Source organism: Heterodontus francisci, chromosome 7 (assembly GCF_036365525.1).
Source record: "Heterodontus francisci isolate sHetFra1 chromosome 7, sHetFra1.hap1, whole genome shotgun sequence".
In the NCBI taxonomy this organism is placed as follows: Eukaryota; Metazoa; Chordata; class Chondrichthyes; order Heterodontiformes; family Heterodontidae; genus Heterodontus; species Heterodontus francisci.
Genome location: NC_090377.1, coordinates 62,520,774 through 62,544,886, shown reverse-complemented (window position 1 = coordinate 62,544,886; position 24,113 = coordinate 62,520,774). Strand labels below are relative to the sequence as shown.

At 42.9% G+C, this 24,113-nt stretch overlaps 1 protein-coding gene across 4 annotated transcripts in view; it reads left to right on the top strand.

The window, feature by feature from the left end:
- The window catches only part of gpd2 (glycerol-3-phosphate dehydrogenase 2 (mitochondrial)), a 166,403-nt gene extending 150,734 nt beyond the window's left edge, over nt 1-15,669 (top strand). For 3 of the 4 annotated variants that reach the window (XM_068035296.1, XM_068035298.1, XM_068035297.1), the window contains 6 exons: nt 4,054-4,185; nt 10,938-11,096; nt 11,930-12,039; nt 12,157-12,235; nt 12,578-12,676; nt 14,694-15,669. In XM_068035296.1, the coding sequence (XP_067891397.1) occupies nt 4,054-4,185; nt 10,938-11,096; nt 11,930-12,039; nt 12,157-12,235; nt 12,578-12,676; nt 14,694-14,819 (705 nt within the window). In that variant the 3' untranslated portion in view covers nt 14,820-15,669. Of the gene's footprint in view, nt 1-4,053; nt 4,186-10,937; nt 11,097-11,929; nt 12,040-12,156; nt 12,236-12,577; nt 12,677-13,026; nt 13,123-14,693 lie in introns of those variants that run through there. The other variant, XM_068035299.1, reaches the window with a different exon arrangement.
- The last annotated feature ends 8,444 nt before the right edge of the window (nt 15,670-24,113 follow it).

The window sequence follows — 24,113 nt, the reverse complement described above, 5'->3', positions numbered from 1 at the left end:
AGAGAGGGATCAAGGGCATGGAGACTGTCACTTCCCCTGGTCCTTCCCAGGAGAGCAGAGAGGTTCAATCGAGCTTTGAACTGGAGGAGGTGAGCCAGCGCGCCATATCTGGGGTCCCCCCTCAAGGTGCATCCATTGTGGCTACCGGCCCCTCCGCTGGTGAGTCAAGCTGCAGCAGCCACGACGTCTGAGGAGAGTTCTGCACTGGCACAGGATTCCCCCAGCCAGCCGGGGCCCTCCAGGCCTCGTGCACGTAGAGGATGACCACCATAGTCATCCACAGCCAAAGGGCAATCTGATCAGCAGCCTTCCTCCAGTCAGGCTGCGTGCACAGAAGTGGCACAGCGAAAGAGCACCCTCAATCATTTCAGAAAAACCCCGTTACACAAATGGGTCTGTATGGGTGACACAACACTGTAAAAAATTCAACCTCTAAATCATCTTCACTAATGTGCGTTGCTTTTACTGTGTGCATGAAGTGTGCCAGCATGTACTGATCATGTCTCCTCCCATTACATCATTGGCCTTTCAGAACTGTCAGTGTATGGAATAACATCATTGTCCTGCCAGTATCACTCCTGTGCGTCTCCACGGAGGCAGTAATATGGACAATGGCTCAGTCTGCTGCTGCCAGTAATGGTGGACTCAAAAATGTTGCACATGTGGACTGCTACACAGCAGGTGAGTGAGAGTGCAGTGTGGCTTGCAGAGCCCATGGTTGTTCCTATGGCATGGAGAACCTTTGATCAATAAGGCGTTGCCGTGCGTCCCTTGCTCGCTGCTTGCCCTGTATGCGGCGTCTGAATGCTCTCTGTCCTCCCATGCGCCTTTCCTGCTGTAAGTTCTCATTGTCTGAGGAGGAGTCCTGCTCACCTCTGTCCTCATCATGCAAGGCCTCCCCGCTATTGAGTGCGTAGTTGTGCAGAGCACAGCAAACAGCAATGAAACAAGCTGCACTTTCTGGATTGTACTGCAGGGCACCACCCGACCTATCCAGGCAGCGGAAGCGCATTTTCAGCATGCCAATCGTCTGCTCAGTAGTGGCTCTTGTAGATCCGTGGCTGGTGTTGTATCTCTCCTCTGCATCACTGGTGGGGTTTCTTACCGGCATCAGGAGCCATGTCTGCAAGGGGTAGCCCTCCAGGAAGCCACCACTCCATCTGAGGCAGTTCAGTGGCCAGCAATGGCAACTGGGACTGGCGCATGATGAAGGCAGCTGTCTGGAAAGCAGGCACAGATTTGCACAAAGTACTTATGGTGATCACATCCTGGCTGTATGTCACCCTGAAATGATGCAGATGCATAAAAGTTAAGAGCCGCTGTCACTTTGAAGGCCACAGGCATAGGATGTCTACCAAAGCCCATGGGCTGCAGGTTGTCGTTGAGCAGGGCACAGAGATGTGTCACCACCTCTCCTTGCATCCACAGTTGCCTCTGACACTGGCACTCAGACATCTGCCGATATGCCATATGAGACCTGCAGATGCGCTGCGTTCTATAGTAGCGGGGTTGCCTTAGAGGAGGCTTCTGCTCAAGACCGGGGGCCCCTACATGGACGACACCTGCCTGCTGGTTTTGCCTGCGACACATATGAATCCTCACAACAAGCGAATCGTTGAATGTAGGGTGAACCATCCCTATCTCCAGTTTGCAATTCAACTCGGTTCCTTCACTTCTTCGAAGGTTCCTAACAGGGCAGACATTGATGTTGACTGGTACATCAGGTGCTTTCATGCATCAACTATGTGGTGTGGCATGGCATTGCCTGTCTTAATTCCCACTAAGAGTGGCACAGCATGACCACTCAGATTGTAATAGCTGCATCGATTGGACCAATAGCCAGATAAACTGTACACGCCTACCGTTTCTGGTACCCTCCCCACGTACAGGGTGACTGGAGTGCCATTGCTCCTTCGCTCACACAAGCAAACAATGGCGCAGAGCGGCCACCCTTTATGGAGGGAGGGTACGCAGTAACTCCCTTCATACTTGCAGAGTTGTGCTCCCAGTAATACCAGACCCTTCCCACCTCCGTACACATACAGGCAGAGTTGGGACCCATCTAGCAGGACTTAGCTGCACTGTCTCCGATAACACCTACTTCTGCTGTCCCACCGGCTTTTCTTACTCGTGAATGGGATGGCATGTGAGAGATGCCTGTTCACAGAAAAATGCAGAACTGTGGACTGTGAGGCAGCGGGATGTATAATGAGGCAAGCTAAGTAGGACTTTTAATTTTTAAAGTGGGATGCCACCGCCAAGGGGGGGGGGGGGCCGCGCTGTGATCCCGTCGCTGCCGATAAAATGGGGCGGGGCCTTCCTGGCGTCAGGAAGCGTGGCTGGCATCTACCAAAAGTATTTTCCGACACCCCCTGCCCGCCACGACCCCTGACATTGGGGGTCTGGTAAAATTCAACTCTTTGTCTCTATGTTGCCTTACACTCAGTTCTCCCTTCATTGAAATCAAGATTGTTTGCACAGTTTCCAGTTCTACCTTCTTTTTCTCTTGGGATCTCAACAGTGGAACTCCTTAGCTCCCTCAGTGACCGATTTTCCTCCAGTTGATAATGCAAATAATAAAGTTGATGTGAGTATAAGATAGGTGTCTGAGTTAAGTGCCAGCACTCTATACACAAAAATGTTATTGAGTGGAAATTTCCTGGTCTCATACACCCCAACGTTGGATCTGAGCAGTGCACTTAGGTGCTGCAACTGTCCATGGCCAGGAGCACTGGTATTTCCTATCTCGCGCCTTGGCACCCATTAGCTCAGGCCTAATCCTTGGCAGGGCCTAGTGCAGTCAGAGTGGGAGGTGAGGGCGTTGGAATTTGAGCTCAGCTGCAGGATTCTCAACAGTATTCATGGCTGCCACCTCTGGGACCATCTAACTGCAGCGGAAAGGAGCAGCCAAAAAGACCAAGACACGACGATCCACAAAATGAATATTTTTTTTATTCATACATGGCTTGTGGATGTTGCTGGCAAAGCCAGCATTTATTGTTCATTCCTAATTTCCGTGAGAAGGTGATTGTGAGCCGCTGCCTTGAACCGTGTGGCGTAGGCACATCCACAGTGCTGTTAGGGAGGGTGTTCCAGGATTTTGACCCAATGATGAAGGAACAGCAATGTATTTCCAAGTCAGGATGGTGTGTGACTTGGGGAGTGTGCCTGCTGCCCTTGTTGTTCTAAGTGGTAAGAGGTTGAAGAATTGGAAGGTGCTGTCGAAGGTGCTTTGGTGAATTGCTGCAGCACATCTTGTAGATGGTACACACGATAATACATTTACAAGATTAATTTGTGGAATCTCTTCAGCCTGCTGTTATGCCCCCTTTAAAACAGGGAGTTCGAGGGCAGTTCCTGGCACAGACCTTAACTGTCTGAAGCTTCCCAGCATCATGGTGGACCATGGCCGCAACTGCTGGAAAACAAGGTGAAATTGCCAAGATCATTCCCTGACTCATTTGCGTGACTGTACTGGGCCTGTGCAGAAGCCTTGGAACATATGGGGATAGAGGCGCAGCAAAAGGGGCAAACACCTGGCAAAATGAGTCTTATGTTCCTTTTTTACTTAACTTTTACTCCTGGGCAATGAGCCTTCCCTGGAAACAAAGATCAGGGAATTCAGCCCTACTATGTTGACATATGAAACTAGCAATGTTCCCTCTAAGCTGCATGGCCTTGCAGCAACACAAAAATTCCCACGCAGGCCGTGCGCAAGTCAAACTCTTTAAGTTACCACGCATGCATGACAGCACAAAAATGTAAGGGGCAAGCACTGAAATAAATCCCCCGCATACGGCAAAAAAAAATTAGAGGGTACGTTAGTTACTAATGTGCATGTTTTGATACTTATCTAGAACCAGAGCTCCATATGAACATGCAGTAAGGAGGAAGCTCTAGAATCACAGTGCATTGGCTGGAATGTCCTAGAAGTTTGTGGTTTGAATGGCACTCTCCAGAAGGAACGAGAACATTTTATTAACACAACACAGTTAACACAAAAATAGTACCTGTGCATTTTAACAGATTTTTAATTACGCTTTTGTTCTTTAGGTCGCTCAGCACCTTGCTTCTACTTATGGAGACCAAGCTTTTCAGGTTGCTAAGATGGCGAAAGTTACAGGAAAGAGGTGGCCTATAGTTGGCAAACGTTTGGTGGCTGAGTTCCCGTATATTGAAGCAGAGGTATGAAGTTATTATTCAACTAATGTTACTGGTTCATGAATAGATTTGTAATAGTCCTTGACATATTCAGCTGGCCTCAGACACCAGAATCATCAGAGGAATGTATGATGGCATTAAGAGAGCTCTTGGGCCAACCATCAAGAAGATTGCCCCCCTCAAATCTAAATCAGGGGACATAATCACTGACCAACGCAAACAAATGGACCGCTGGGTTGAGCACTACCTAGAACTGTACTCCAGGGAGAATGTTGTCACTGAGACTGCCCTCAACGCAGCCCAGCCTCTACCAGTCATGGATGAGCTGGACATACAGCCAACCAAATCGGAACTCCGTGATACCATTGATTCGCTAGCCAGCGGAAAAGCCCCTGGGAAGGACAGCATTACCCCTGAAATAATCAAGAGTGCCAAGCCTGCTATATTCTCAGCACTACATGAACTGCTATGCCTGTGCTGGGACGAGGGAGCAGTACCACAGGACATGCGCGATGCCAATATCATCACCCTGTATAAAAACAAAGGTGACCGCGGTGACTGCAACAACTACCGTGGAATCTCCCTGCTCAGCATAGTGCGGAACGTCTTTGCTCGAGTCGCTCTAAACAGGCTCCAGAAGCTGGCCGAGCGCGTCTACCCTGAGGCACAGTGTGGCTTTCGTGCAGAGAGATCGACCATTGACATGCTGTTCTCCCTTCATCAGATACAGGAGAAATGCCGTGAACAACAGATGCCCCTCTACATTGCTTTCATTGATCTCACCAAAGCCTTTAACCTCGTTAGCAGACGTGGTCTCTTCAGGCAAACAGAAAAGATTGGATGTCCACCAAAACTACTAAGTATCATCACCTCATTCCATGACAATATGAAAGGCACAATTCAACATGGCGGCTTCTCATCAGACCTCTTTCCTATCCTGAGTAGCGTGAAACAGGGCTGTGTTCTCGCACCCACACATTTTGGAATTTTCTTCTCCCTGCTGCTTTCACATGCGTTCAAGTCCTCTGAAGAAGGAATTTTCCTCCACACAAGATCAGGGGGCAGGTTGTTCAACCTTGCCCGTCTAAGAGCGAAGTCCAAAGTACGGAAAGTCCTCATCAGGGAACTCCTCTTTGCTGACGATGCTGCTTTAACATCTCACCCTGAAGAGTGCCTGCAGAGTCTCATCGACAGGTTTGCGGCTGCCTGCAATGAATTTGGCCTAACCATCAGCCTCCAGAAAACGAACATCATGGGGCAGGACATCAGAAGTGCTCCATCCATCAATATTGGCGACCACGCTCTGGAGTTCAAGAGTTCACCTACCAAGGCTCAGCTATCACCAGTAACCTGTCTCTAGATGCAGAAATCAACAAGCGCATGGGAAAGGCTTCCTCTGCTATGTCCAGACTGGCCAAGAGAGTGTGGGAAAATGGCGCACTGACACACTCGGACTTTTGTGTTCCGTATCAAGCCTGTGTCCTCAGTACCTTGCTCTGGCAGCGAGGCCTGGACAACGTATGTCAGCCAAGAGCAAGGTCTCAATTCATTCCATCTTCGCTGCCACCGGAGAATCCTTGGCATCAGGTGGCAGGACCGTATCTCCGACACAGAAGCCCTCGAGGCGGCCAACATCCCCAGCTTATACACACTACTGAGTCAGCGGCGCTTGAGATGGCTTGGCCATGTGAGCCGCATGGAAGATGGCAGGATCCCCAAAGACACATTGTACAGCGAGCTCGCCACTGGTATCAGACCCACTAGCCGTCCATGTCTCCGCTTTAAAGACGTCTGCAAACGCGACATGAAATCCTGTGACATTGATCACAAGTCGTGAGAGTCAGTTGCCAGCGTTCGCCAGAGCTGGCAGGCAGCCATAAAGACGGGGTTAAAGTGTGGCGAGTCGAAGAGACTTAGCAGTTGGCAGGAAAAAAGACAAAAGCGCAAGGGGAGAGCCAACTGTGTAACAGCCCCTACAATCAAATTTTTCTGCAGCACCTGTGGAAGAGCCTGTCACTCTAGAATTGGCCTTTATAGCCACTCCAGGCGCTGCTCCACACACCACTGACCACCTCCAGGCACTTACCCATTGTCTCTCGAGATAAGGGGGCCAAAGAAGAGTGCTTGACAACTTTACAACAATTAAGAGTGTGTTTTTATTTATTGTATGTGATATTCCGAAGTGCCCAAAATGTTGATAGTTTTGGTATCGCAGTGGTGGAATTCTGAAGCTAGGGGACCCTAATTTGGGGCATTAGTCAGGGACACCAGAGTTACACCCATTCTAAAACATCCACCATAGATTCCAGTAGAATTGAGTGCTGGCAGAAAATGCGTGACACCCCCCGAGTAGTGTATCTATGTAACTGACAGGGTGATGACAGCAAAAGCTGCTGAAGCAGAAAGTTCATCATTTACACCAGAATTACACCCGTTCAGTTAAGCTTGTAGAAAAGAGGAATTAGTTACCTGCATCATCTGCCAAACTAGAAAATGGCTGAGTTCACAGGCTTTGAAGTCCAGGCTTTGTCTGAAACATCAGCTCTGACTGAAGCAATTAGAAAAATCTTTTCTTATCTATGGTACTAAGAAAAGATTCTGCAAGCTACCTTTCAGCAGTTTCAGGTTGTCGTCGGGAGAGTGGATGGCATCATGAAGATAGATTCTAGCCGTACCTAACACAAAGGAAGATGCTTGTGGTTGTTGGAGGTCAATCGTCTGAGCTCCAGGACATCACTGCAGGAGTTCCTTGGGGTAGTGTCCTAGACCCAACCATCTTCCGCTGCTTCATGAATGACCTTCCTTCAATCATAAGGTCAGAAGTGGGGGTGTTCGCTGATGATTGCACAATGTTCAGCACCATTCACGACTCCTCAGATACTGAAGCAGTCCATGTAGAAATTCAGCAAGACGTGGACAATATCCAGGCTTGGGCTGATATGTGGCAATAAACATTCGTGCCACTCTAGTGCCGTGCAATGACCATCTCCGACAAGAGAGAATCTAACCATCTCCCCTTGAAATTCAATGGCATTACGATCGCTGAATCCCCCACTATCAACATCTTGGGGGTTACCATTGACCAGAAACTGAACTGGAGTAACCATATAAATACCATGGCTACAAGAGTAGGTCAGAGGCTAGGAATCCTGTGGCGAGTAACCCGCCTCCTGACTCCCCAAAGCCTGTCCACCATCTACAAGGCACAAGTCAGGAGTGTGATGAAATACTCTCCACTTGCCTGGATGAGTGCAGCTCCAACAACACTCAAGAAGCTCAACACCATCCAGGACAAAGCAGCCCGCTTGATTGGCATCCCATCCACAAACATTCACTCCGTCCACCACTGACGCACAGTGGCAGCAGTGTGTACCATCTACAAGATGCATTGCAGCAATGCACCAAGACTCCTTAGACAGCACCTTCCAAACCCGTGACCTCTTCCACATAGAAAGACAAGGGCAGCAAATACATGGGAACAGCACAAGCTGCAAGTTCCCCTCCAAGCCACACACCATCCTGACTTGGAACTATATCGCCATTCCTTCATTGTCACTGGGTCAAAATCCTGGAGCTCCCTTCCTAACAGCACTATGGGTGTACCTACCCCACATAGACTGCAGTGGTTCAAGAAGGCAGCTTACCACCACCTTCTCAAGGAGCTTACAGGGTAAGATAAGGCGGAAAAGGAAAGCTTATGTCCGACACAGAGAACTCAATACTGCAGAAAGCCGAGAGGAGTATAGAAATTGGACAGGTGAAATCAAAAAGGAAATTAGGAAAGCCAAGAGAGGGCATGAAAGAATATTGGCAAGCAAAATCAAGGTGTACCCAAAGATGTTTTATCAATGCGTTAAGAGTAAGAGGATAACTAAGGAAAGAGTAGGGCCCATGAAAGACTGAAGAGGTAACCTATGTGTAGGAGCGGAAGATATTGATATGGTTCTTAATGAATACTTTGCATCTGTCTTCACAAAAGAGGGGGACGATATCCATATTGTAATTAAGGAGGAAGAGTGTGAAATATTGGTTGTGATAAATATGAGGAGAGTATTAATGGGATTAGTATCCTTGAAAGTTGGTAAATCACCAGGCCCAGATGAAATGTATCCAAGGCTGTTAAAAGAAGCAAGAGAGGAAATAGCAGAGGGTCTGACCATCATTTTCCAGTCCTCATTGGATACAGATGTGGTGACGGAGGATTGGAGAATTGCAAGCGTTGTACCTCTGTTTAAAAAGGGAGCGAAGGATAGTCCGAATAATTACAGGTCAGTTAGTCTAACCTCAGTAGTGGGCAAATTATTGGAATCTATTCTGAGAGACAGGATAGACTGTCACTTGGAAAGGCACAGGTTAATCAAGGATAGTCAATATGGATGGATTTGTTAAGGGAAGATCTTGTTTAACCAACTTGGTCGAATTTTTTGAAAAAGTAACACGGAAGATAGATGAGGGTAGTGTAGTTGATGTGGTCTACATGGATTTTAGCAAGGCTTTTGACAAGATCCCACATGGCAGACTGGTTAGAAAAATAAAATCCCATGGGATCCAGGGAAATGTAGCAAGGTGGATACAAAATTGGCTCAGTGGCAGGAAACAAAGAGTAATTGTTGACAGCTGTTTTAGTAACTGGAGAGCTTTCCAGTGCATTCCACAGGACTCAGTACTGGGTCACCTGCTTTTTGTGGTGTATATTAACAATTTGGATGTAAATGTAGGGGGCATGATCAAGAACTTTGCAGGCAACACAAAGATTGTCCGTGTGGGAGATAGAGAGGAGGATAGCTGTAGGCTGCAGGAAGATATTAATGGTCTGGTCAGATGGGCAGAAAAGTGGCAAATGGAATTCAACTTGGAGAAGTGTGAGGTGATGCATTTGGGAGGTCAAACAAGGCAAAGGAATACACAATTAATGGGAAAATACTGAGAAGTGTAGAGGAAGTAAGGGACCTTGGAGTGATTGTCCGCAGATCCCTGAAGGTGGCAGGACAGGTCGATAAGGTGGTTAAGAAGGCATATGGAATCCTTTCCTTTATTAGCCAAGGTATAGAATACAAGAGCAGGGAGGTTATGCTGGAACAGCATAACTCATTGGTTAGACCACAACTTGAGTACTGTGTGCAGTTCTGGTCACCCCATTACAGAAAGGATGTAATTGCACCAGAGAGGGTACAGAGGAGATTTGTGAGGATGTTGCCAGGACTGGAAAAATGCAGCTTTGAGGAAAGATTGGATAGGCTGTGGTTTGTTCTACTTGGATCAAAGAAGGCTGAGGGGAGATCGGATTGAAATGTACAAAATTTTGAGGGGCCTGGATAGAGTGGAGGTGAAAGGTCTAGACAACTTAGCAGAGTGGTCAGTGACAAAGGGGCATAGATTTAAAGTGATTGGAAAAAAATTAGAGGGGGGATGAGGAAAAACTTTTTTACCCAGAGGGTGTTGATGATCTGGAACTCACTGCCTGAAAGGGTAGAAACCCTCAACTCATTCAAAAAGAGTCTGGATATGCACCTCAACTCCTGTAAGCTGCAAGGTTACGGACCAAATGTTGGAAGGTGGGATTAGAATAGGTGGATTGTTTTTTGGCTGGCACAGACACGATGGGCCAAGTGGCCTCTTTCTGTGCCTCAAACTTTCTATGATTCTATGCTGTTTGTGGGACCTTGCTGTGTACAAATTGGTTGTCACACTGAAGGGACTACACTTCAAAAGTAATTAATTGCCTTTAAAGCGTTTTGGAAGGTCCTGAGGTTGTGAAAGGCATTGTATAAATCCAAGTTTCTTTTATTTCTTTTGTTAAATCATTCTTGGATATTAGCAGCTTGGATGATTTTGGACTCAACTGCGAAACCCTGTCATCTATCTCAGGTCCTCTACTATGGTCCTCAGCAATTTCATGTTAATGTGATCGTCATTCGGTATCCTTTTTAAAGCAGAGATCTGAGGCCACAGGTTCGAGACCCAGGGTCTACCTTCTACAGAGTCTCCACTCTGTATTGTCAGATCTCACGGTGACCTCTCACCTCTCTAGCACCTTGAGGGTAATAAATGAAGGAGGGCCACACATATAAAAAGATTGCAAGGAAGGATCAGAAGGCCTATGCAGTGTACTGTGGCTGTTCTAGTACGATTGCTAAACAACCTCCTACCTCCCTCCATGAAATATTTATGTTCTTGGCAAGTTTACAGACCTGACCCCTTCTCTGTATCTTACTTATGAGGCCATGCAGGTCTGGCTCTGTCAAGTTTGCTGTTGGATTCTTCAACCTGGCTTCCATCCTTTTCATCCAAGTTGTTTGCTTTGTCCTGCCACTGTCTCTTTTTAGCCTGCTACTGCACTAGGTCTAAATCTCTCCTGCAGATATTTTTCAGCCCTAATTTCCCCTCCCCCCCCCTCCCCCCCACAACACACAATTCCAGGTATATTCCAAACCTACCTTCTTCATGGCTCATTTACAGCTGAATTCCCACCTCTACACTAATTCCTGCTGCACGCTTAGTGTATCTGAGGAATTGCAGCCTCCAGGCTACATACCTCTGTCTATGCAAGTTGGCTGATCCCAATATTTACAGCAGGGTCAGCCATTAAAGTGGAAGGACAAAATGCCACACCTCAGTCCCAATGGCATAATGACCTTGTTGGAATTTACCCTGCCCCACCCCCACCATATTTTGAAGTCTTCAGCTGCACAACCGATGATTGGTGGGGGGGGGGGGAACCATCATTTAGGTTTTATTGTCTTTGAAATATTAAAAAAACTGTACATTTTGTGTAGGTGAGATATGCTGTGAAAGAATACGCGTGTACCGCTATTGACATCATCGCCCGCCGTACACGGCTTTCATTTCTAAATGTGCAGGCTGCTGAAGATGCACTTCCACGTATTGTGGAAATAATGGCCACAGAGCTGAACTGGAGTGAGAAGCGGATGCAGGTGACTTTTTTGTAAAATCCATTTTTTATTTTCATAAATGACTCTCTAGCCAAATAAAAGGTTGATAATTTCAGATGACACCCTGTAGGGTTCCGTTGCACTGTTCCTTCATTATTTACTGCCAGCTGAATATAATAAATTTATCTGCACATACCAAACATCTGTCCTTCTTAGTATTTGCTGCAAAGAAGCTCCTGTTTTATTGAATGAATTATGCATTTGAAAATAAATGAGAAAACTTATATCAATACACTTTTAATAATTGTTTTTATTTTATTCAAAATGTGTCTAATCCATTGAATCAGATGATCTGAGTGGGATTTCACTCTGGAATGCAGAACTTGGGAATTTACTGGCTAGGTTTTGTTCTTTGAAGTGAAACTATCATGTGTGGAAATAACAGATCCGTGATTTACAGAAAATATTTTTTTTGTGTTTCGAGGATTGGTGTTTTAACAAATTATCCTGTAGCTGTAGGATTTTTTTATTAGAAAACAAACCAAGGAAATATCTATGTCTTGGTGAATTAATCATTTGCAGTTCCACACACTCATATTTATTGCTCATCAAATATATTCTTGTTTAAGTCCATTCAGTTTATTATCTATCAGTAGTTTTTAAACAGCTACTCAGCTTTTATCACTGTTAACTACTCATTAAACTGCACAGTGGATTTAAAACAGTTGCTTGCATTGCATAGTGTAGATTGCTTTTATTAGAATTATTAATGTAAAATAATAAATGTAACTTTTTTGCCATGATTTAAGTCCTATTTATCATTATTGCATATTTAATTCTTAATACTAAATCAAATTCCTGTTGCATATATCTAGAATGAATTGAAGGCTGCTCAGCAGTTTCTCTACCTTGAAATGGGCTACAAGGTTCGATCTGATCAACTAGCCAACACAGAAATAAACCTGTCACCTTTAGAAGTGGATAGGTAAAATGGATTTTCTTTACTTTTTTCTTTTTCCCTCCACATCCTCCCCATTTACATATTCCAGATGTTTATTTTTTCACCCTTTACTACTTGAAATTGGTATATTTATTTTTTCAGGTACACAAAAAGGTTTCAGACATTTGATGAGGATCAGAAGGGTTTTATCACAATTCTTGATGTTCAGCGTGTGTTGGAGGTAAAATAATTCTTTACTGCCGCAGGGATACTTAAAAGTTGGTCTCACTAAGAGCAGATTTATTTACAGGAGACTGTGAAAGCAGTCCATATTTTGTAAATGTTTCAGCACAATTTAAAGTGCTGTGCATTTAGTTTTCCATTTTATTTAAATAACAAAATTAAGTGAATCCTCAAACTGTTATTACAGACCTCATAATAAATACTTAAGTCACAGGCAGAGAAGTCTGCACAACAATGAGATTAAACCTCTTATAAAAGCTACTTTGCAGTAAACATGAGTTTGTAATAATAATGCATTTTAAGTCCCAAACTACTTGATTTTTGTTTGTCTTTCATCTAGAGTATTGGTTATCAGGTGGATGAAAAGACTCTTTATGAAATGTTGTATGAAGTTGACATAAACAAGAATGGGCAGGTAGAACTAATTGAGTTCTTACAGGTGGGTATCTTTTCCATAAGAATGCTTTAAAGAGAATGATTGTGTAATTTGGAAATAACTTAAATTGTTTAGATTATTCACAAAGATTCTTTCTTTGAATAAAAAGGACTGTTCAGTCTTTTGACAGTAATTTAATTTGTGCGCAAGATAAAATTGAGGTTCTTGATCTGCTTATTTAACTTTGTCCCCACGAGCGTTTGAGTTTATTTTTTCTCTGAAAGTAGGGTTTGTTTTTGTAGATTTTGTCCAAGGTAGGTATTTCAAATATCTGCCAGATCTTTCCTCTACAGTGACAGTGATAAATGCAGAACATGAGATAAATTAATGCTCGGGATTTTGGTCAATGTCAGGTCTTTCTTCGCTGTGTCAAGTTAAACAAACAAGATCAAGGCAAAGGAAATGGTAATTGTCGTCCTTCAGATGAGCTGTAGATAACTGCATTTTGGTAGCAGATTGCAGATTTTTTTACCTTTTGTGTCTAGCATGGCAATTCTTTAATATATGTATATTTAAATGTAATGACAGTGAGTATCACAGATGTGTAAATAAACTTAATTTATTTCCTCTGCCAGGCAGTTGTACAGATTGTAGAATGTAATAAATAAATGGCAGTTTCAATAAATATAAACTGATGTGTACAGACATGTGGTGATGATATTCACATGTTAAAATCAGAGGAATATTAATGCTCAGTGTAAACATTAAGCATTAATTATTTTTCTGATTCCAATACTAATTTAATTTTAATTGCCAAAATCATGGGATCCACACAAGGAGTGTAAAATTCGAATATTGACTTTGTGTTTTCTTGTTGATGAGATTTAATGGTTGATGGTTAGTCTCACTGATGGTGGCATTAATGTCTTCCAGCAAAAGAAATAGTGTTATGCCAAGTTTGTAGTCATTTTAATTGATACTTGTTTTTTTACAAAAAGTACTATAACCACATTCAGAGTGCAGAAACTAGATAAGTAAAAGCAATGTATGAATTAGATGCAATGAGAAAATACTAATTACAAACGATGCCTAACAAACCATCTAAGAATGTAGGTATTTTCATCTAAAATTATCCCAATTGTAGAACTTTCCTGTGTTTAGCAACTTTAACTGCTTGTTCGGTGATTTAGAGCTTTCTGAGGAAAAATTACTTTTTTAGATTACTTATGTGCAGCACTATTAAATAAACTAATACTGAATACTCTACAATACTGGGAGCAATAAAATGGCCTGTAGAGTATGATCCTATTCATGGTACAGTTTGAAGAAGAAACGGGCCATATTAGTGTAAATCCATAGTATTAGTTGGTAAAGGTTGCTTCCTCTTTTGAAAGTGAACACCCGTGCAGTAGGACAGCAAGTATTAGTAGAGAAGTTCTCCATGAATAAACTCAAACTAACTTTAGCAACAGCTTTTAGGAAATCTGCAAGGATTACTCCAACAATCGTGCCAGTGGCACTTAATTAAAGTAAAATACTCTGACCCTAATACCACTGTTTGCTTGAACCCAGAACATTGTATGATAGCAAAAATGTGTGGATAATATTCACTTTCCTCGTCTGGGTGGTATTCTGGTGGAGCGGATCTCCAGCTTATTGTAGAACCTGCCAGATTTTCGTCCCGTTGATTCCGTAAAATTGGGGTGAGTCGTACAACTGGCCATTGATAAATTGCATCAGATGACTTCCCAGCTGGTTAAGGTGGAAATTCCCCCCAGTATCAGTGATTGCCATGTTACAGAACATGCTGACATGTTGAAAGTGAGCACCATGTTCTGTTTTTAGATGCTGCTTATTTTTGACTTGGGTCTCCATGTGATCTTCAGTTTCACACTGCAAGTACCCTTTCTGATTGGGAAGGGATAACAGGACAGCATATAATCTTGTATTTATATTCTTGCTGAAACGATGTGTGTAAAATGGAATCACATTGCATAACTAATTAAAGGATAAGTTAACAAATAATATGATCATTATGAATTTCTGTAAAAAGGTTTCTTTCAATTGTTTTTCTTCCTAGTTGATGAGTGCAGTCCAGAAAGGCTCAGTATCTGGAAGCAGATTGGCTATTTTGATGAAAAGTGCAGAAGAGAATCTGATTAGAGAAGATCCTATTCCTGTGCACCGCAGTGGAGGAGGCCTGTGAGTCTTGCTCACCAGATGCAGTATTGGCAATAAGAGAAAGCAGGATTTCCAGTTGCTGATGCCACTGCTGGCATGTTGCAGGACTTTTCTTTTGCACTCTTTGGGCTTTGCTCCTGTTGAGCATACTAGACGCATGAAATTCTGTAATTTCCTTCTTAGTCTTTTCTTTGGCATTTATGCTTCACAGCAATATGATGGTTGCATTATATTAGTAAATTATTCAAATATAACATATCTTTATATCTGATGTAAATTTTGATAAAGTATTGTAAAACTTTTGTATTTCAACAAATGAGATTAATGTGAAATCGAATAATGGATCATCGTACAACATTTATCCTCCATCCTGCTTGGGAAGAGGGAGAGTAATACTGTCTGTCTGTGCCAAAGTAGTAGTTGTAAAGTAACTCAAAAATGTCTCGATGATTTTCATGTTTTATGGGCAGTGTTTCTGATGGTTGAGTTCTTTCCATTATGCTCCCTGGAAGATGTACAATCCATTATTATTGTCCATCTAACTGATCATCTGTTACACAAACCTGATAACTCAATGGCTTCAAAATACTTCATATTGTATGCAAAGCTTTTGTGAGTGACTTTTTCTCTGATCTCATAATGGGGCTCATCAAAGAAGGACATACTGATGGTCATTCTTGTGTCCTATCTACAAATCTGCAAATACCTTTCTTTAATAAACATTGATTAGGTTTGATGGAAATACAATGAGTAATTGCCCTTTTCATCATGTCTAACAATAGGTTTGCTGGGAGTCACTGATTTTTTTCTGACTGTATCAGTAAACACTTTTTTGATGTCTCACCAACTTATTAAGGGAGAAATCTGAAATAAAAACAAGAAATGCTGGAACCACTCAGCAGGTCTGGCAGCATCTGTGAAAAGAGAAGCAGAGTTAACGGGTCACTGACCCGTAACATTAACTCTGCTTCTCTTTTCACAGATGCTGCCAGACCTGCTGAGTGGTTCCAGCATTTCTTGTTTTTATTTCAGATTTCCAGCATCCGCAGTATTTTGCTTTTATATAAGGGAGAAATTTGTCCCGTTATCCAAGCAGAAATTGAGGGCAAAAAAGCAAATTTTAGGGCACAGCATCCTGTGCCTTAAGGGAACCTGAAATATTGGGTAGGGCTTAAGAACAGATGTTAGACTCTTTGACTGTGTTAATGAGGCACCTAATGACTGTTTCAAGAACCTTTCCATGAAATCTGTTAGCATTCAGCACATCAAAGGCTGGGCCTGTTTCGCTCACTTTTTTTGTATCGTAATGTAGCTGACGTAATAATTAAATGAGGCCCAATGTTCATGATCTTTGGGCCGACGTGTTCAGGCACACAGTTCAGTCCTGCCACGAATTTTACTCCTGTAGTCGGGCTAATCAATTTCTCGTTTAATTTTTCTTTCAGATTTTCCACTAAAATTAAGTGCCATTCTCCTAGTATAGACTTTATTACTTTATTGAACAGGCCTTTCATAAAGTTCTACACATGTGCTCATTGGCCCAGAAGCAGTGAACCAGCTCCTGAGTTGGAAAAACACAAGCAAATAAGAGCAGTCACAAGTGCAGTGGAGAGATGATAAAGATGTGAAATTCTGTGGCGTTTTTTCCTCCAAAAATATACTTTATTCATAAAATTTGTAAAGTACTTTACTAGGCAGTTCAAATTTGACATCACATGAAGTGCAATCCAGATAAGTTTTTTTCAATACAGTACATGAGTTGTCTCACTACACAAGTCATTACAGGTTATATTTACAATGTATATTTTCATTTCATTTCAAATATTCTCCGGTGCATACAGCCCGAGGGGTTTTCCATCGTTTCCAGCCCCTTGGTATGTTCTGGTGGGAGGGCCTTAGATGGTGGCCTCTCCCCATTGAGCCTTTACAGTGGCTGCCCCAAGCTTTAATGCGTCCCTCGGCATGTAGTCCTGGACCTTGGAACGTGCCAATCTGCAACACTCGGTCATCGATAGCTCCTTGCACTGGAAGATCGGCAAGTTTTGGGCAGACCAAAGAGTGTCTTTTACCGAGTTGATGGTCCTCCAGCAGCAGATGATGTTTACCTGGGAAAAGCCTGTAGAGCGCTGAAATTGCATTACGGAGCTGCTCTGGATGAACCTCAGCAAAAACCACTGTCTCTCTTTCGAGACTTCATGTAAGATCCTCGAGGCCCTGCGTGAAAAGGAGATGGTGGATCCAATCAGAGGGTTCCCCGAGGAGACTGTCAAACTCATTTAACAGAATGTCTCATCGCCAGAACTTTCAAATAAGCACAAAGACGTAGTGGTGGTGAGAAGGGCCCTCCCCATCAGATCCTTCATGCACACCTGGAATCTCAGCGTCTCCGCACACTGCCCTCAAGGCTGCTGCGGTGGGGAAGAGAACGTGGCTCACTTCCTTTTGGAATGGCACATTCCAGCCTTTTTTCCCTCAAAATATACTTTATTCATAAAATTTGTAAAAATACATTACATAACAGTTAAAATCTGACATTACATAAAGTGCCATACAGATCAGTTTCTTTCAATACAGTACATGAGGTGCCTCACTACGGCCCTTACCTTAGCACCAGAATTTAGGCAGTAAGTGTATTTTACTGGCCCAACTTTCAGGCCTGGGGTATTTTATCTGCAAGCCTTCTTTAAATGCCACCAGTCCACTTCCCACTTGGAACTGGTATGAAGAGAGGCAGGCAGCACAGGAAGATTAGGTCTCCCTTGGCCGCAGACCAGCTCGCAGGCATGGGGCAGCGAGAGGGTTTCAGGAAGGTCTCATGGAAAGGAAGGGGGCAGAGATCACAACTTTCCTTGTAGAGCTGTCCACTTGCTGTGAAAGCTGCTTTCCCGCTCAAGCCCCACTTAAAATGGCGTCAGGGTCCTGTTGATATCATGGAACCCTGATTACCATTTACGTGTGAAGGTTCCACCTGAATCCAGCAGACTCCTCATCCAGCGTCCTAATCAGTGATGTTAAAATTTGGTAGGAACAGAGCTGGAAACAAAATGACTGCAGTTTAACTGCTCTCCTGCTTCATATCCGCAGAGTGGGGACAGTTAAAATTCGCCCCTCCTCCCCAACCCCACAACCTTAATATTGCAAAATATTTTGCACTGTATTTATATCCCTATGCAAATGGTTGAATACATTTAGCCCCTTCCTCCTGTGTATTCTGAGATTATGGTGAAGTGGACAGATGCTCAATACCTACAAATTCCAACTGATATACCTCTTCCCTGTTTTGCCCCTGTGGAGAATATCTCTATACTAGAGAAAGCCTTCTATTGCCTGATCGTGCTCTCGAACATCTATTCCCAACATGGATTTTGTAACATCCCTATGACTTGCACACATGCCTAGGCCATACTGGGTACTTCTTGCTCAATGGATGCCCCCTTTCCCTCAGTGGTCACTGTGGCTTATTGTCCTGACCATGAAGGTGTGGATTTGAAAAACTCGTCAGTGGAAATATAAGAGTTTAGCTTCAGTGCTTAGGGAATAAAACCTGAAAAACTGTATCACAGAGTACAAGTATTTTCAGCAACACAATTGATTTGAATTTACAGTGAAGCATACTGTACATAGGATTGTTTACATATGGTCAGGTTGGATATGTGTGTCTGTGTGTACTCCTGTGATTTGTATTATACAATATCTAGTAATAACTGAGACCTAAAGCAATACAACTTAAGTTTCATAAAATAATGTAACACTCACCAGAATTATTTGTGTCAGTAAAGGTGCTAGACCCATGTTCTACAAGATGGAGTATTGAGAAGCTCTTTATTCTGTCTGTTTATTTTCTCTTTTGGCATACATACACTTTTGTACGGTCATAGCAGATGCCGATTAAAAATCTACCCAAATAGCCTTTCACAGCACAACCTGCAAAATGAATCTAGACCCACATCTCTCCAACCCCCACATTTCCCATCCACAACTAAGGTTTTACAATCATTTCTAATTAAAAGATGTATTTTTAAAGAAAACATAAATCAAACACAGCTTTTCTGTGACTAAATTGTTAATAGTGACATTTGTGTGTTGACATGCAGGTTTCTATTTTCCAAAGTCGTCTTTATGCCTGTTTTCAGTTATTTTTGTGATTAGTGTTCATTTTAGTTTTATTTACATTTGGATTTTTAACATGTTGAGTTTCATTATGCTCAAATTATATTGAGTTGCAGCTTTATCACAACTGGATGCATCTTAAAAGGAGGGATGCATCTTAAATAATTTCTATATCGTGATTTGGTTAATCGTTACTGTGCCTGAAAACAGAAATGCAAGGCAATAAGAGATTTATAATTTAGTGCTTTTTATTTTATCTTTGCACACATTAAACACATACATCATGTTGTGGAATTTCAGGAAAATATTTTCTGTACTCTTGAGATATAAACTCTTATCACAACTCATTGTAACAGGAAAGAATATTTGGCTGTCTACTGGCTGCTGTTTCTACACACTAAAATGCTTAGATTGTGTTCTGATTTCTCCATGGACTATGCACAAAGAAAATTTATGCCCCACAGAGTCCTATTTCATTTATGTAAGAATTTCCATACACTACAGTAAAGTAGTCAACAATTTAGTAGATTTTCATTAGATTATATATATATTAAATATATCTTTTAAATATTCATAAATGGTATTTAAACCATATGTTTAATGCTATTTAAAGTGAAAATACAGGTGGTAATTAGTTATTACTGTAGGATTGTGGACCATCCAATTTCTTCTAACATTAAACACATTCAGAAGTAAGTTTTGACAATGCCTCTGGAGTTTTATTAGTTTAAGTTAAAGTGCACCCGAGGTTAATACACCTCTTGGCTTTTAGTATGCTCCAGAGTCAAGGTGGTTATGCTGCTACATTTGTGTCAATGAGCACTCAAAACAAATTCACATTACAAATGTAGCAGTAAACCTACCCCAGAACTGCTGACATCAGACCTGTCCTTGTTTTTCAGTAGTGAATTCTAAAGGCACGTTACTTTTTTAAAAAATGTACTCTGATAACACATAAAGAAAAATTTAATTTGAAGAAGGTTTTAAAAAAAAAACACATACCAGATTTTAATTACATTGTACTGTGGCAAAGGAGGCAGAAGATCAAAATATCTCTCTGTGGTTGTTCTGCAGAATTTTATATTCAACCTCAACATTTATTTTGTTATGAATGAGACTGTGAACACTGTGTTGATAACTGTTTTAACTTTTGTATTGTTTTTTATTGCTAACAATTTATTACTTTTGGTGTACAAAATGAGCAATTTTGGAGTAAAAAGAGAATATTCTTCTTGTGCCTTGCTTTTAATTGAAAACGATTTGACATGAATTTGATTTGAATTGTATTGTGTAAAGCATTAACTAGTTATTTTCTCTGTTTACCCTAAAAATAAATAAAACATCTGTATCGCCATAGACAATCTGTGTGACGGGTAGTGTCATCAGTGATTTGTATTTTCATTTCCCACATGCGCTAAAATTGAGTTTGAAACTCTAGGTTTCTCTGTGTTCTGTATCTGTCTATATATTTTATCATATTAGTGTAGTTGATGTGCCATGCTGTTATATGCAGGGGGCTGGATTTTAAGAGTCGGCGGTGAGTTCAAAAAATGGCCCAAAAGAGCCACTGCAATCTTAAGTGTGGTGGCTCATTTAGATAGCTGGGACAGTTCGCCCCCCCCCCCCCCCCCACCGCCAATCACGTGGAGAGGGCGGGCTGTCCAGCAATGGCGTTAGCCAGCCCTTCCGGCATATTTAAATATTTAAAGAAAGATCCCCCAAGATTAAATAAATATATTTCTTACGCCTCTTTCTGACCCCCCAATAACAATTACAATAACTATTTGCCTTCCACCACCCCCACCTCACCCCAAAACACTTGGCTTTTACATCTGACCTTCCCCCCCCCCCCCCCCCCACCAACAAACAAAGTTTAAAGTTCACTCCTTCCCACCATCACTTACACCCATTATGTTTATTGGACCCATTTTCCTTTACTTGCCCCCAGCACCCCGTACTGACAAACTTACTTCCTCCCCACCAGTGTGGCGCCACGTTTCCCCGGACGGGGATCTGAGGCGTGGGAGTGCCGGCCGTCGTGCCAATGATCGCGGCAGGCCCTCAAGATTGAAGGTAAGTGTACTTAAATTTGTTAATTTTATTGATTTGCATGTTTAAATTGTGGTCCCATCGCCTAGCGGCAGGGGGGTTGGCAGAGGCGAGGCTCCATGGCGGGCGTCATCCGGAGCCACCTTCAGGTCCCCCTGCCATGGTACACGACATCGAGGGCTTATTAAAATCCAGCCCAGGGAGTTGAGACCAAGGCCGGAATTTTACCCTTGGTGGACGGGAGCAATCCACCGACTGAAAAGTAAGTGGCAAACCCGCCTTCGCCTGGCCTGGGGATTCGCTCCGCATTTTGTGGTTCCCAAGCCTGTAATTGGTCTGAGGCGGGTCTTATACCTCATTGAAGCAGGAAGACCCACCTAATGGAGCTACTGGCCAAACAGAGGGCCAGCAGCTCTTTGTCCCAGCAGCGCCACCTGGAGCAGTGGCCACTGCTGGGACTGCAACTCAGCCATTGCAAAGAAGATGTCAGGGTGCCCTGGAACCAAGATGCGTTTCTGGTTCCTTGCCAGGAGTGATCGGTCAGGCCCCAGCGAGGCAAGGGTGGTCGATTGGGGGGAAGTGGGGGCATGTTGGGTGCTGGGGGTGGTTGGGGCAGTGGGGGCGGCCCCCTGTCAGGCCCAGGGTGCCTGATCATGAGGACTGTGGCTCCCCCCCCACTCTGCCGTCAGAGAGCTGCCTGACAAAGGCAGGTGGCTTCTCTAGGGCATGGACTGCCCGACCGGCAACAGGTAAAATCCCTGTAGCGGTGGGCAGAGGCCCTTACGTGGCCGTTTAGTGGCCACTTCAGGGCCTTGATTGGCCTGGGGTGGGCGGCAGAGGCGGGAGTGGGTTGGAAAGGGCGCCAAGCCTCTCGCTCCATTTTATGAACCGCCCCCCTCCCCCGCCTCCTTCCTGTTCCTTTGTTTGGGGGGGGGGGGGGGGGACGGCATAAAATTCTGTCCCAAATGTAATCTTTCTGTGCTGTATGATTCTATGACATGAAGTGGGGCTAGGGGATGGGAAATGATTTGACCAAAGTGTGAAAGTATACATCAGTCCCCATTTTAAAGTCATACATTCTGACTGTATTTTGTCCATCCCTACTATAAATCCCTATGTCCACATTTATAATGGAGTCTATTACATAAATTGTCACACTGTAATTACACCCTCAGACTGGTAGTGACACTGCAGTGCTCCATCTGGGAGATCCGTGTAATTACAGTGTGACAGCCAACATGGTAGTTTCCATTATAAATGTGGACATTTGTAATGGAAAAGTTGGTGAGATGTGTACAAAGACGCAAGATTTTTAATATAGATTTATGTGTGTACACCCAAAGGACAGTGAAAGGAATTATTAGGTAAATGATTTGCTCATCACTTGGAGTAGATTTTCAAATTGGTGCAGAAACTGCTTGATTGGAAAAGAGCTAGACCCCAAGTAATTTGCAGTATGCAACAAACTCTTGCACTGATCCAATGTCAGAATAATCTCTCCTATACTGTTATTTTGAAACTTCCTATCAACTCATTCATGAGCCTAAGCACACAAAGGCATACAGACATATTAGGATTGTCATCCTTTATCTGCTGCATTAATTCTAAGCTCAAATTAACTTTGGTGCTGTACTGGAAGTACACTGCCATTATTAAAAATGGACTGCCTCACATCCTCCACTCAACAGTCAGCCTGCTTTTAACTCCATAAAAGAAAAGGCGCTCCTCTACAGCTCACTCCTCAAAAACAAATTGTGTTCATTAGTTACCTTAATTTCTGATCTGTGTAACTGGGCTTGACCTCTTCACAAATCCTAAACATCCCACACTCTTTGGCCTGTGACATGTCATCAATCGCAAGCTGATAAAAGAGCTCAGTATGACATAACATCAGAGCTGTTGAATGACTCAGTGCTGATAACAACAGGTCAGGGTACTGACATCTCTTAATTTGAGGTTCATTCAAAGCTGGTTTTTGAACTGAAATAATCCAAGCCTGTGCAGTTTATTTGTTCTCAATCAAAAATGGTTGATACACCTATTTAGAACTGAACTATGGCATGTTTATTGTGATTTGCAAGATGGATAAAGAGGAGTCTGATCAAATTTTCAGGAGTACAAATGCCCGTAATACAGAACTCACAACCATGCTGCTGTCTTGAAACACATTACTAGAATATGGTGGCTTATATTGACTGGATTTTTTTAAGATTCAGTTTTTTCCCCCTGCCCTCTTCTGTAAATATTGAAGCATGTCTGAGGCACACTTCTGCTGGCACCGATCATCATCACTATCTTGTACAAATGAGCATTATCGTGTGTGTGCTCTGATAATATTAACAGACTGTTCAACTGTAGGAGCATCATAGCCAAGCTCAATCCTCACATAATGTCCACACAAGTGGGAACTGCTGGTTAATGTTTGGACCTCTGATGAAAGTCTGAGGTGCAAATTTGGAGCTGTGCAATAGTTCAATTCATATATCTCTGATCTTGAATTAGATTTGTAATATTACTGCATGAATGTTTAAAATGGACAAATGAAATTGCCTTGTCTGCTTTTTTAACTGAGAAATTGAAACAAATCTGTTGACATCTATATAAGACTAAAGAATTTCATGTGAATGTATTAAACATTGATACACTAATATCATGGAGTGTAATTTCAAGGCCATGGTGTTTTCTACCTTCTCTGTTCTGATAAGACAGTGTTACTAAGTTGAACTTCACTAAGTTTTGAGTTTATTTTGCTAACTCTCTTGGGCGACATAAATAATGAACTGTATTGTATGACTGTGGAACTAAACAAGTGAGTTTAAAAAAAAAAGTAAAAGCTGTAAGTTGTGATTAACTAAAGTGATAAAACACAGAAAACCTCAATTTTAACTGTGGGCAAGTGTGGGCCTCATTTAATTATACCAGACCTGACTTCCACCCGAACCCAGCATCAATTATGGCTGATGGCAGAAGTCGAATGAACATGGGGGCCCATGGGAACTGCTCCTGACAATTGGATAAGTATCAGGGGTAGGGATGGTTACGGTTGGACAGGAAGTCCAGGTGCCACAAGTAAACCTATTAGAAAATAATGTATGTCCTTTTGGCCCTCTTTTTGGCTGTCTGCACTTTCGTGCCTAGTGCACCTGGCAAGGCCAATATC